General features: G+C 39.2%; 1 protein-coding gene across 2 annotated transcripts in view; it reads right to left on the reverse strand.

Annotated features, from left to right (window-relative positions):
* Positions 1–15,336, reverse strand: part of ZNF382 (zinc finger protein 382) — a 93,829-nt gene that overhangs the window by 5,474 nt on the left and 73,019 nt on the right. Inside the window, exons 2-4 of one of the 2 annotated variants that reach the window (XM_011383520.2) lie at positions 2,013–2,257; positions 1,405–1,443; positions 647–773 (exon numbers count right to left, since the gene is read on the reverse strand). The exons of the other annotated variant lie outside the window; for it this stretch is intronic. Of the exons in view, the coding sequence (XP_011381822.1) occupies positions 647–773; positions 1,405–1,443; positions 2,013–2,045 (199 nt within the window). The 5' untranslated portion in view covers positions 2,046–2,257. The remainder of the gene's footprint in view (positions 1–646; positions 774–1,404; positions 1,444–2,012; positions 2,258–15,336) is intronic. 2 annotated transcript variants of the gene reach the window in all.

Here is a 15,336-nt window from a genome sequence, read left to right on the forward strand (position 1 = left end):
CCTGACACATATAAGCTACTTTGAGCAAATTCACAGATATAGAAATTAGAATGGTGGTTGCCAGTGGATGGTGGGGGGTACTATTTAATGGGTAGAGTTTCAGTTTGCAACATAAAAAAAGTTTTGTGGATGCATGATTGTGATGGTTGCAAAAAAATGAGAATGTACTAAATACCACTTAGAAATGGTATTTTTTGTTATGTATATTTACCACAAATGAAAAATAAAGAAACTCGAAGGAGGATCTTGTAAGAACAGTCTGTGAAAGTAGTAACCATGTAAGTGACTACAATTTCTAGCAAAGTCAGGCATGAATCAATGTCAGGTACAAGAAGGAAGAGATATATAATATCTAGACAGTCACCCAGCAAGGGAGAGGGCGAGACAGTTGAGATCCATTAGGCTAACTTTAAGACGACTGATCCCCGAATCCTTCCCTGAGAGGCTTTGGAGAAGGAGGTGATGAGGTGGTAAAGGAAGAGTAGTAGGCATGTGCTTGGCCTAGACCTAATAACCATGGAACATACCCAGGAAACTGGAGAAGGAAGCAGTGTCCATGGTTCAAATATGAGAGAGACAAAACTACCTCTAGGGAAAAGAAAGGCAGAGCCTCACCCAGGGCACAGAGGTGGATGTGAGGGCTTACCCAGGGAGGACGTAAGTACCAAGTTCTCCAGCATCACATCATGGTACAGGCATCTCTGAGCTTCATCAAGAAGATCCCATTCCTCCCAGGAGAAATACAGAGCCACGTCCTCAAAGGTCACACATCCCTGCCAGGATAGAGACAGATGAAACCACAAACAGCCTTACTCCTAAAGACCCACAATCCATCTCCCCACACACCTACCCCATGTCCATCCTCCTCCCAAGATCTCCAAATCAGAGGATCTACCAGATTCTGGTGCCATTCCTATCTTCTCTCACACTCTCCCATTAATCACTCACTCTGTTCCCCTTTTTCTACCCTGTAACCGAATGGAGCCTATTAAGCCCTAAGTAAGATGACCTCCCTCCTCTGAGCCAGACTCTCCCACTGGCTCCAAAATAGAGACCTAACTTAATAGGCAAGTCTGATTCTTGCCCACTCCCTCTTTTGTTTTCACCAGGGGAAAAAAAAAAAAAAAAAGAAAGAAAGAAACCTGTAATTCCCTGAACCGGCTTAGCCTCATCTCCAGGAAGTTCACATACTGTGACCTGTCCCTGTGAGAAGCTTCCACATCTCTTTCCATTGATGGCCGGAAATGGGAACCCCTCCATATAATACCTGGCCTAGACTAAAGCCCTTGAGCTTGACTCCAGGGTCTCCAAATCCAAGGGCTGGGAGAATGGCAGGTGAAGTCTTATGACACCACAGATCCAGAATGGTTGAGACAGCTGAAGGATTGGGAAACTTTGACTTACCTGCTCAGGTTCCAAAATCACTTCTGCAGCCACAGAGACCTGTGGAAAAAGTCCGATCTTAGATGTCACCGTGGCAGGATTCCAGGGGCTCAGGTCTTCCCTGTACCCCTGTGAGGCACCAGGGCCAGGTAGCCTTGGCAAACTGTCTAACCTCTGTGTTGCATCTCACCAGTTGTGTGTCCTCTTAAAAGGACTAAATTCCCAGCGCCTCAGTGTTCTCATCACCCCTATAGTCTCTTCTTCTATCGAACAGACTTTGGGGGATTTTTCAAACCCTATTGTGTTAGATGACGTCTCTTTTCTTCAAAATTCTCAATGGCTCCCAGGGCCCTGAGAAGGAAGGTACTCAGTCTGCCACTGCAGTGCGAATCTACCAAAACTGTTTCCTGCAGAAGGACCCCAGGTTCCCGAATCCTCTTTCCACGTCGTCACACAACCGGTCTCTCCTCCTGTGACCCTCTCTCACACCCCGTCACCCAGATGTCACCCACGCGCGTCTCTCAGTTCCGGACACCAGGGCCTGGGCTGAGGACGCGAGCAGTGCGCACACGCGGGGCTTTAGGGTTCGGGGGGCTGAGGGCAGTGAGGCCCGGGGTACGCACACTCACCTGAGGCGGGCCTCTGAGCACGGCTGCCGCCATCGAAGCCTCTGGGCCGAATGGAGTGGTGACAGCCGAGTAACGGGGGAGGGCACCCGGGCATCCGCACTCGGCACCGACGTCCCGAGGCCGGCCTCCCAGGCGGCGATGTCCCCGGCCCTAAACCCGCCTCTTTGTGCAGTGGAACAAAGCCTCCTCTCGCCTCTTGTCTGTTTGTCACTTCTGCCTCCACCTGACGAGTGGGAACCGGAGCCCTAGACCCGATAGAACGGATGGAGAGCCACTAAAATGACCGCCACGAACAGGCCGGAAGCCCCCCATCAATGCGGTTCGCCCTCAGGGAAATACCCATTCCTGGACTTTCATTGGCTAATGCCACTGCCGCTCAACGCATAGCTTTCTGGGTAATGTAGTTCCCACAGAACTGGACCTTACAGTACCAGAATATTCCCGGAGAAACAGTCAAGTAGGCCTATAGGCCGCTGGGAAATGACCTTACTATACTTGTAGGATGTGAGAGGGGCTTCATTTTTTTTATAAAGAGTCAGCAGGCCGATTTCTGAGGAATTTTAAATTCTGCTGACCCCTGAAGTGGTCTCGACATTTCAGACTCCGTGAAGCTGACTCAAGTTTACACCCGCTGGTAGTTGGAAGGAAATAAACCGTATCTTACTGCTTTTCAAATACATGCTGCATGAATCGTTAACGTAGGTTTTGTGAGCTTTAGTAGGTTCCGTCTGAGACCCGCCCCGCTGCCGCAAAAGGCATCATTCAGGGCCATGATGGAGATGACAGAGGAGGAGTATTAGGCAGCCCTGAAGCAGACGGACAAGGCAAGATCTGGGCCTCTAATCACCACAGAAAATGTCTCTCCCACCTGTATGTTCTGTGATTGTGCCCAGTGCAGTAAGAATCACAGTGTTATCCATAAAACATAAAACTATTTTATACATTCTAATGTTAAATAGAATGTTTTTAAGGTGTAAAACATCAAATTAACTATTGTTTATTAAGGAGTATACTCTACATACATTTATAAACTAGAGAGTGGAAAGTCTAATAATTCTGTCTACTGGAGAAAAACAATATTGACAGAATGGTATCTTTTGTCAACTGATGGTTGTAGGCACCAAGTCAATGCCAATGGGAATCTCTAATTTGGGCAAAAATTTGGGATTTAGTCTCTGGAGCCAAGTCGAGGCTTCATTAGACTATCCTTTTATTAGATATTTTTATTTATGAAAAAAAATTTTTTAGTTATGGTTGACATAATATCACGTTAGTTTCAGGTGTACAACATAGGCATTAGATGTTTATATACCTTACAAAGTGATCACTCCTATAAGTCTAGTACCCATCTGACACAGTCATAATAATTACAATATTATCAACTATATTCCTTATGCTGTACTTTACATCTCTGTGACTATTTTTAAGACCTCATTAGATTACCTTTTTGCTCCTAGACACCTCGAGATCAGTGCATGTCACAGGATGTCTCCTCCAAGAGTGTCAATGATGTGCTCGTGTCACCTCGAGGATGCCTATGCAGTTCTCATTCTGTGGCACACTCTCGACAGCAGATTTCCTACTAGCAGCTCATGGCAGAGCATCTCAATGCTTTATAGATTAACCTTCTCACTGTATATTTCTTCCCTCCTAGATCATTTTCTGTCATCCATAGTCTCACACACTTTTTCCCACAGAAGAGAAAAGAAGGGAGCCATGGACAAAGTTCCAGAGAAGGGAGCCTTTCCTTCCACATTTACCAGTGAGCTGGGACCTGAGAGACCCAAGGAAGACCTGACCAGTCTCTTCCCAACAAACTAGGTGTTGTAGGGGCTGACACTGATTCGAGGGAGTGCAGTTGGTTAACAAGTCCAGCCTCTAGATGAGGCAAGTAGGTCAACCAGCAATTCCATATATTAGAATTAAACACTAAATCATTCGACTTATTATTAAAGGTGTACATGAGATAATTGTAATAGCAGCTGTGAGTGCAAACTAGAGGTACATCAAAAGGGGAAATATAAACATATTAAGTTTTATTCAGATAATAATACAACCTATGGGGATTATTATAGCGAACTAGTTCTATATGTATTTATGATGGAAACTTATTGGTAAAACGTACATTAAAATAAATTAGCGAATCACCAGTATAATTGAATCACATTCCTCAAATTTATACATACAAATGTAAGTCTTTGAAAAAAAGATTCTATCAAATAACAGCCCAGGTTTATATCTGGGTGTTAGATATGGAATTAATTAAACTAAATTAGTTTATTTTAAAAACTAAATGGAGATAATAATGTTTACTATTATCAACACATAGATGTGTGTCTATCATGGCTATTGTTTAATACTATACATTATTAAGCCATTTCCATGATGGACATACATTTTTTTCAAGGTGATGTATATCTTAACTTCAGGAATAAATTCTTAATATACTTAATTACTCATGCTATTCTCCTTATGTTATTTATCGGGTGGTTCTAGATGCAGTGCTCAGATGTGTGGCAGAATTGTGTGAGGGGTCTCTGGAAAATGAGAGGCCATGCAAAGCAAGAGGGTCCAAAGAAGGCATCACCAGGAATTTGACACAAAGGTGATGGGAGAAAGGGCCTCAAAGAAAATCGAAATAATGAGGGTAAATCTTCTGAAATAGGATTGTGTTTGGTATTTCTCAGAAGCATTGAGAAGCCAGTGAGTCTGTAGCAAAGTGCGTCAGGAAAGAACTGATCCTGTGGTTTTCTGCCAGTTGGGAATCCTTGGTGGTAGCTCTCACATGGGGCCATTCTAAGGAACAGTAACATGCGGTACTAAACATCACACAATCTATCATTGATTTCAGAAACAACATACATCTTGTATAATCCCCCTTCGTACACCCAGTCTGTCTCAGATTTTGTTTTACTTCATTGCTAATTTACCTCTTCATGTATCATCTTTTTCCATTGCCATGCTTCAGTCGTGTTTCCTACTATCTAGTGAATTTAAGTTATCTTTATCTAGATGATAATACAAATAAAAGGAAGAAGTTCAAAAGGAAAGATCGCTGCCTAAATAAAATTATTATAAACTTTAAAAAACTTTAAAGGCAAAGATAAAGTTATACAAACTCATAGTATGAAAAAATAGATTACTCATGAATAATAATGAAATCAAGTTCAAACTTTTCAACAATATCAAGAGGTACAAGACTACAAAGTAGTAAGACATTCAAGTAATTGAAGAAACAATGACCTTTAAACCAAAATCTTTTGTATGTAGCCAACATGTTATTTTAGAAAGGAAGATTAGTTCACATAATCAACACTAAAAGTTATAAGAATTTTACCACACTCATAGCCAGCATCAAAAGCTCTAATAAGGTATTTAAGTAAGCAAAGGAAATCAAACAGAACACTTTACATGTCACTAAACATAAGTTTTACTTCCTGCATTTAATCATTATTTTCCCACATTAAACAAACAATTTGCTGATAGTCAGTGGCAGAGTTTGAAAGTATATCTTGGTTTGCTATATTCCTGATACATCTCTTTGGAACATATTTGAAAAAAAATGAAAAGTGATTCTGAGAGTTTTAAAACCTATCAGAATACAGTACCATGATGCTCATTCTTTCAGTTTTGATTCTAATAGAACAGTAACTAAATAGAAAAGCCATGATTCCACGTAAGATAACATATAGTTAGTTCTGCAAAGTTTTCAGAGTGAAACAATCACAGCCTATACTGTCCTACGTGTTTTTCACTAAAATCTAAATTTACTTAGGTTAAGGTAGAGTAGTATTACTGATTGGCAGTTATTCATGTAGGTATTAGGTGTCAAAACATGACCTAATGACTACAGTTTGGAACTATTCATGAGTTTTGTTATTTGTAAAGTTAACAACAGATATGAAACACATAAAACAATTTCCTGGTTGAAAATATTGGATCAATTGAAATGGAGTTATTGGTCAATGAAATGGAGACATTTCTCAGAATATAGCATAAACATAGGCACAAAATGTTAACAAATTTTGTGAGCTCTGATAAATTATGATAGATCCAGTATTTCATAAATGTAGTTCCCAGACCAGGAGAATCAACAACCTTTCGGAATTGTTAGCAATGCAAATTTATGCATTCTAATTCTAACTCGATTAGAAACTCTGGGGGTAGGAATAAGCAATCAAGATTTAACAGATTTTCCAGTGATTCTACTGCATGCTCTATTTTGAAAATGACTGGAATAGATAAACTAACACTAATGTAAGTATTATAAATTAGGAAAATTGTTTAAGCTCATAATTTTGGTGCAGTAAATTTTAAAGATTGTTCACTCCTAGAAAATGAAATGTAAGTGAAGACATTATAGAAATAAACAATAAAAATTGCATAAAATACCTGATTTCTAATGAAAATTAGATAGGTACATTAAAAGTTTTTTAGAAAATGTGAAAAGACTAAATGAAAGGAAATAATATCAAATCATTGAAGAGAAGCAAACTTTTTTATGATAAATAATAGGAAAAAAGAAAAATACAGTTTGAGTTATTTCAAAACTTTGCCATTTATTGTCAATGACTGAGCAAAAAAAATTTATATTTAAATGTTGTTTAACAAAATTTGAAACTCCAAAATGAAAATTATTTATCTTTTCAGACCAATTAATAGCACTAAAAAATCTAAAATTAAATGTCGTAAAAATGTAAATTATGAATCAAACACATAATGTATCTTTAATAAATTGAGATATAATTGACACAACACTGCATAAGTTTAAGGTGTTCAATGTGTTGGTTTGATACACATATATTGCAATATGATAACCACGTAGCATTAGTTATTAACTCCATCTCATCACATAATTATATTTTTTGTGGTGAGAACATTTCAGATCTAGTCTCTTAGTGATTTTTAAGTATATATCACAGTATTGTTAACTATAATCACAATGATGTGCATTAGATTCTCAGAACTTATTAATCTACTAACTGCAAGTTTGTACCCTTTGACCAACATTTCTCCAATTCCCCCACCCACCTAGACCCTGGTAACCACCATGTTACTTCCTGTTTCTGAGTTCAGCTTTTTTAGATTCCACATATAAGTGATATCGTAGAATTTGTCTTCCTCTGTTGACTTATTTCATTTGCATAATGCTCTCAAGATCTATTCATGTTGTCACAAATGGCTAGAGTTCCTTCTTTCTCATGGCTGAATAATATTTTATTGTATATAAATACTGTATCTTCTTTATTCATTTTTTCCAGTGAACATTTACTAAATAATTTAGAGAGCTGCTGATTTTGCCTATCTGGTTAGACCTCATAATAGGCCTGCCACTATTCTTCGGACAAAAGTTTGAATTCTAGACTGGCCTTACAATGTATTTTAGAACAAGTCATTACATATATTTATTTATTGCTTCCCTTTCAGCCATATATCTCCACACTCCCCGAATTCCAAACAGCATGGATTTCTTCAGATCATTGAAAACTATACATGACTTCACATGCAGGGGTCTTTCCAGGTGATTATTTCCCTGCATGAAACTGCTGGGTTCAAATATGCTTTAGAAATTCATAATGTTTTTCAAGCAACCACTTGAAAAATAAGTACATAGCAACACTTTCCCCAAAATCTGATGATTCTTTCCATTATATTTACTCAAAACTTACCCAGAACTCCCCATTAAGTAATAAAGCATAATTAGATTAAATAAGTTCTATATAACTGTGTAAAAGAATTTTTTCTGATTGCAATTTTAGCTCGAGAAAGGCAGAGTTTTTTAAAATTTATTTATTTTAATTAGTTTCAAGTATACAGTACATTGATTAGACATCTATATAGTTTGTAAAACAATCCCCCCAATTGCTCCCTCCCTCCCCTGACCCTCCACCTAGCCAATGTATTAATGCTAACTGCATTCTCTATGTTGGGCTCCCCATCCCTGTGACCATCCATCAGTTACTAATTTGTACTTCTTTAACCTTTCATCCCATTCTTCTAGCCCCCCAAATTCCCCTCCTTTCTGTCTGTCACCAAATTGTCCAATATATTTGTGAGTCTGTTTTTGAGTAGTTTGTTCTTTTTATTCCTTAGATTCCGCATATAAGTGAAATCATATAGTGTTTATCTTTCTCTGTCTGACTTAAATACCTTCTACGTCCATCAAAGCAATATCTTTTTCCATCCCCTTCCTTTTAGTCTATGAGAGTCATTTAATTTGCAGTGAGTCTTTTGTCGGCAGCATATGTAGGGGTCTTGTTTTCTTATTCTTTCAGCCACTCTATCTTTTGGTTGGAGCACTTAATTCTTTTCTGTTTAAGGTTCTTATTGATAGGAATGTAGTTGTTTCCATTCCTTATTCCTGTTTTTGATACATGTTTTTTCTTCTTAAAGAAGTCCCTTCAACATTTCCTGTAATACTGTCTTGGTGGTGATAAATTCCTTTAGCTTATTTTTGTCTAGGAAGCTCTTTATCTGTCTTTTGAGTCTAAATGATAGTTTTGCTGGATAAATTATTCTTGGTTGTAGATCCTGGGTCTTCATCCTGTCAATTTTTTTTTGCCAAGCCCTCTGTCCTGCATAGTTTCTTTTGAGAAATCAGCTGTCAGTCTTATGGGTGTTCCCTTATAAGTAATTATTTATTTTTCTCTTGCTGCCTTTAATATTCTTTTTCTGTATTTAACCTTTGGCATTTTAATTATGATGTGTCTTGGTGTGGGCCTCTTTACATCCCTGATTTTTGGAATTCTCTGAGCTTCCTGGGGCTTTATGTCCATTTCCTTCACCACGTTAGGGAAGTTTTCCATCATCATTTCTTCAAACAGTTGTTTAACATCTTGATTTTCTTTAGTTACGCCAATCAAATGGATATTTGGACCCTTAATAGTGTCCCATATGCTCCTTAAATTAATTTTATAGTCTTGGCATCTTTTTTCTTGCCATTCTGGTTGCGTTTCTTTGGCTTTCCCATTCTCTAGATAGTGTATTTGATCCTTTTCTTTATTCACTTTGTTTATTCCTTTGTTTATTCCATTTAATATACTTCTCATCTCAGATAATGTGTTATTCATTTCAGACTGGTTCCATTTTATAATTTCCATTTCCATTTTTATGTTTTTTATCTCTTTGGTGAAGTTCTCACTGAATTTATCCACACTTTCCAAATGTTCATTGAGCATCTTTATAACTAATGTTTTGAACTCTGCATCTGTTAGATTACTTGACTCCATTATATCTGGATCTCTGTTCTCTTCTCTCATATGGTTTCTGCTTCTTTGTCTCCCCATTTTGGCTGTCTCTCTGTGTCTGTTTCTATGTACTAGGCAAAGCTCCTAAGTCTCCTGGTCTTATTAATGTGGATTTGTGAAATATGTGTCCAGTGGCACAGTCCTTAGAGGGGTTCAGCTGTAGGTCAAATTTAGCCCAAGCTCCTACCCCTCCAGGGCCACCTATTAAGATTCAGGAAGTAATCTACAGATGCTGTGCTTTATAGTTATCTCAAAAGACCACACCAGAAACCAAGGCCAGCTGCCACCAGTGTGAGTCTAGGCGCTGCTCAGCAAGGAGCACCTGACTCGCTGAGAACACACCTGGATGTGGCTTGGGTGGGGCTGCGAGCTGGAGGAGGTGGGATTTCAGGGAAACCTCTGGGCGGAGCAACCTCCGTTATCCAGTTTGATATAGTCACAGCTATGGTGGCTCTGTGTCTGCACACTGGGAGCTGGGTGGGCTCAACGGGGAATAATGAATACTGCCAGCACTTCTGTACAGAGCGGCCTCACCTGGGCCCTCACTCCAACAATGTCTCCCTTTAAGTCCCTGGTGCCTCCTGCGCACAGCTGAATCGACACTGGTGCTCAGAGCGAGCAGGTCCATCATTACGAAAATCCACTCGCGGATGCGGCCCCTTTAAGAAGCTTCTGCCGTTGCCGCAGCCTCTGTCTCACTTAGCTGCTCGGGACTTGGCAGCCCCGCGTCCTTGCTCTGTCCTACCGTCTGCCATTGCAGGGTGATTTCTTGGATTTCTCCCTATTTGTATGGCTTGTTCATCTAGATCCCAGGTGATTTTTCCTTGCTGCTGCTTCGTTTCCGTCACAACTTTGATTTGGTCTCCAGAGGGATGTACAGAGCCTCTATCATCTATGCCATTTTTTTCCTCCTCCAGAGTTGTTCTTATTCATCATTATATCACAGATTCTAGCAGAGTATTTTGCATCTGATTAATCACCTAATTTTAAAAAATTAAAAGTAAATGAATAATTGATTCAACTGTGGACATCAGAGAATTATACTTGTTGAACCAGATTAGGAAAAAACATTTCCTTGTGCAGAATGAAAGAACAGAGACACGTGGGTGTCACTACTGATAAGCATGAAGGCACTGCATGCCAGGAAGCATGAAGCTATGAGCACAGAGATGTCCACTAGCCACTGGTTTGGATTCACAATTAGAGCAACACAAAGAGTCAAAATGGAAAAGACAAATAAGCCAGGCAGCGTCAGAATGGAACATATGGCTATGGCCTTGTGGTAAGGTCTGGGGGTAGGTCTCTTGCTGTGAATTTGTTGGACTCACTTCCTGTGCCGTGCCGGACAAGGACCATGAACTAACTAGTCCATCTCACGAAGCCCAAATACATAAAATCAATGGAAGAAAATATAACTGCATGTAATAAGCTAATTCATCTGTCTGGCATGAGTGAGGAACAGTATCCACATTTGGTTTTCACATTTATATTTTTGAGATTTCTTGGGCCAGTCACTTTCATAGGAATATAAACATTTACAAAGAATTAAAAGATCCAGAAAAGAAAACTACAGAATCTATTTCTGAACTGCATACATCAAGAGGTTTTGGGATAAAACATAATGGTGCGGAAGCTAATGTAAGGAAGAGGCAAGAGAATTAAAATGTTAATCAAACTACATTCAGAGACTTCAATATACTGATCAGCCCTGCAGCCAGGCCAGGAGAACAAAAGAATATTTCTGCTGGGATTTCTAACAACCCATTTCCCCACACCTGCGGAAGGGGAAACAGGAACAACAGAATCTTTCAGTGGTGCCCTACATAAAATATAATCATTCATTCCCTATGGCTAAACCCATGGAGAACATATGGAGTAAAGGCTGGGAACTGCCAGCAGGCCTTTCAGGCTACATACCCTTCTCCTTCACCTTCCTTACTGTATCAAAGGAAATGGGAACTAAAGAATGAAATATAAACTGAATTCCCTGAACACAGGGTTCCTCTCTCTGCCTCTGAGAGGAGACCACACTCTGTCTGTGGAGTATTACTCCTTTTCAAATAAATTTTTCTTTGACTCTAATTTTGGTGCGTATGTTGAATTCTTTCTACACTCTCTACAAAGGTCTCTCTTCTTCTCTCGGTGCAGGGCTTGGTCTCCCCTAACTCGGGGAAATTTGCCCTGTCCTGCATCATCATGATAAATTCATTTGTTCCTATAATAGTAAATGCTCTGTTGAAGGAGAAGAAGTTAAGTGTCAAAAACAATTATGGATACTGTTCTTCACATATGAAAGAGAGTGTTTTAGATTCATTAACTACAGTGATATATTTTCTCCCTCACTTTATAAGTTTAGGCTTTATGGTCAGGCCAGTAACTCTCTAGTTCTTGTCCTGCACAGACACAAGCAGCCAGTCCAACACATTTGTAGCAACAAAATCTCCGAGACCCTCCCATGAGGTCAGAGCCACATGCACCATCCTGATCCTGATGAGTTCCTTTGTTGCCTTTTATTCGGCCTATATTATCCTGACAATTTGGATGACTCTAGCTGCAAATCGAGGCCAGTGGATGGTGAACATCTCTGTTTGTGACATTTTTTCCAATTTTCTTCCCCTTTGCACTCATCATCAGTGACCCCTTTGTCTCTCAGTTCTGCTTTTCCTGCAGGGCACAAAATCAGATTCCTAATCTAGTTGTAGTTTCATGACTCTTCTCTTTGTCATTCAAATAATCATTTCAACATTAGTTGTTGTTTGGGGATATTTTAAATGTCAGGAATATGTGATGTATAAAAGCAGTAGTGTCCCTGCCTACATTAATCTTACCACAGAGCAAAAAACAAACTCATGTACATGATGAAACAAAGATTCTGCATTCTGTTAGAGTTCCTCAGTGGAGAAGGTCAGGACATTGAAAAATGGTGTAATGCAGGGAAATTCCTGAGTTTAAGGCTCCAGGGAAGTCTAGTGCTCTGGGCCTTATAGAGATTCCAGGAAAGTTTTTGTTAGTTTTGTTTTGTTTTATTTAAATACATTTCCAAAGCACTGTTGAGTTCATCTTTTTGACTGGAAGAAAATCACCTGGAAAGACCTATATAGGGAAGACATCCCCCTTATTGGAAGTATTGAAAGATGGGCGCGCAGCACAAGTGAAGAACGTAGTTGTTCTGGGTAATTGCTTAGCACAGGCCAAGAAATCTTAACTTTTGTTTGAGAAAAATAATAAACAGCGAAGGGCTTCAATCTGGTGGGTAAAAATAGCTGTGCCATTTATTTCAATTTATTTATAAAATATTTTAATTGTTTTTCTAATAATCCTGTCACTCTTTGTTATAATAGTTTAAAAGTGTTGGATATGAATTAGCCCCAAAGGAAATACATTATTAATTTCTAATGGACAATTTTTAGTATATAGACAATTTACAAAGTATTTTTTTCAGATGTTTTCACCTAAATTAAAAATTTCAAAAAACTTTCACATCCTAGAATAATAGATGTATTTTCAAAGTCTGATTATTTTTGTCTAGAAAATTGAGCCTACAATTCAATGCTTTAAAAGTCTTATTTAATCTTTTATTATCTGAAATTCCAGTTATTTATTCAAGTTCAATGTATTGTGCACCAACCTCTGTAATTATAATGTGTATCAAAATGTCCATTTATTTAACATCAAACATACAGCCTTCACATTTTGTTTAATTCCAAAATTCTACAATCTATTTTATTTACCCCTTTTTTTGGAATAAAAATATGCATATCCTATAAATATTTCATACATATTTTGAAGGGATAACCTGTGAGGGAACTTGGTTATTCATATTGACTTAATTTTCATTATATTTAAAATTGGTATGTGGTTAATTCATTTTATGTTATACTTCCAAAGTATAAACATTTTACGTCATGTTTTCAATGATCTTCACTGGAAAATAATCTGGAGATAAATACTGATTTGTCTTTTTTGGTTAAGTTTTAAAAATGAAACTTTCTTGAAGCTAATGTTGATATTTCAGACGGGATTTTACCTCTTGTGGTCCATCGGCCTGCAGTGAAAACCTTTAGCATCCTAAATTTGGTGTATACTTAAAAAAATATTTTAAAACTTACCATAAAAATTAGTACAGCTACATTTTATGTGGTTATACAGTCATCAAAAAGTTTGATGCTTGTGCAAAAATACTGGGTCCTGCAATGTTTTAATAGGCCTCATCATCGGGTACTTTTTATCCCTGTAATGTTTTATTGGAATATTATAGACTGAACATTAAGATTTCACTTTAGTCCCTGAAAGTTTATTCTTTGAACATATCTTCATTTTTCTAGAGCATAGCTGCACCAGGTATTTCTCTGCTGACTCGATTGTGCTGCTCCCTCTGCAGTCCAACTCCAAGGATTTGTTCCTCAGCAGAGCAGTAGAATACCCCTGAATCAGTCCACTCTGCCTGTACCTCCTCTCCCCTTGACAGCAAAATTCTAAAACACTTCCTACAAAAGTCAAAAGGCCGGTTACACAACAGTTTCCTAAATGTTCTCTAGATATGAAGCTGCTTGCCGGTGATAGTTCAGTGAAGCACAGCCCTGAGAGACGCAACCATGGGCTGAGATCTGCCCCCACTAGTCAGAACTGCGTACTCTACCCTCATTTGCATATATACTAACCAATCAGAGCAGCTTCATAAAGACCAATCAGGACCTTGCTATTTAGACAAATCAGAACTGGATCATTTGGATTCCTCATTTGTATAAAAGTGGACCACTGGAATCAAGGCAGGAATTTTCTCTGTATAAGCGGCCTCCCCTTTGTCACAGTGGAGTGCACTTGCAGTTTTCTTGGAGGCTGCCTCTCCCCAGTTTGCACAGGGGTTCCCTGAATAAAGTTTCTCCTTTTATTGCACCCAGATTGGGGACTCCTCTTGGTATTAGATTTATGGCAGTGATCTTTTGTTGACAGTCATCATATTGTACCTTACACCTCAAATATTTATTAAATACCTTTAATATTAGGAATGTAACTAGCTCCAGGAAGAGCTAAAGCATCAGAATGGGAAAAACATTTGTAGACAATGTTCCTCACATATTAGAGAAAGATATGTATTCTCACTACACAAAAACATACTGTTTTTAATTGATGTTTTGTGTTTGGTTCTCATGGTCTGGACTAATGATTCCATGGTTCTGCACAGGAAAAAACAATGGCACCCAAGAAATTCACAACCACAGCCTTTTCCACAGATCTTCCTAGGAAACTAGACTTAATGCACCATCCCAATCCTGGTGAACTGTCGCCTTTTACCCTCTAGCTGCTATTTTGTCATTTTGGATAACTCAGATTCTGAACCCAAGACATCACCTGATGATGAATGCTGCATCTGTTAGGTTGCTTGACTCCATTATTTCTGGATCTCTGTTCTGTTCTCTCATATGATTTCTACTTCTTTGTCTTCCTATTTTGGCTGCCTTTCTGTGTCTCTTTCTATGTACTAAGCAAAGCTCTTAAGTCTTCCAGTCTTATTAGTGCGGCTTTGTGAAATAGGTGTCCAGTGGCACAGTCCTGAGAGGGGTTCAGCTGCAGGCCAAGTTTAGCCCCAACCTGTGTGCCTCCGAGCCACCTGTTAAGATTTAGCAAGCAATCTATACATGCTGTGCTTATTGTTCCCTCAAGAGGCCATGCCGGAAACTGTGGTCAGCTGCCACCAATGTGAGTCCAGGCACTGCTCGATAAGGAGCACTTGACTCACGGAGTTTACACTGGGATGTGGCTAGAGTGGGGCCACCAGTTGGGGGAGACGGGGTTTAGGGAATCTTCTTTGCAGAGGGACCTCTTATCCAGTTTGATGACATTTCTGCATCAGCACACTGGGGGTGGGGGGCTCAACAGAGGAACAATGGGTAACACTGGAATTTCTATACAGAGCGAATCTTGCCTCTGGCCCTCACTCCAACAACTCAGTGTTCCCCTGCAAGGCCTTGGTGCCCCCAGCACAGCCGACACAGTGCTGGTGCTCAGAGTGAGCAGGTCCATCACCGAAAAAGTTCACTCGTGGACATGGCCCTTTTCTTTTCTTAATTCAAAAA

This window comes from Pteropus vampyrus, unplaced genomic scaffold (genome assembly GCF_000151845.1).
Source record: "Pteropus vampyrus isolate Shadow unplaced genomic scaffold, Pvam_2.0 Scaffold523, whole genome shotgun sequence".
In the NCBI taxonomy this organism is placed as follows: Eukaryota; Metazoa; Chordata; class Mammalia; order Chiroptera; family Pteropodidae; genus Pteropus; species Pteropus vampyrus.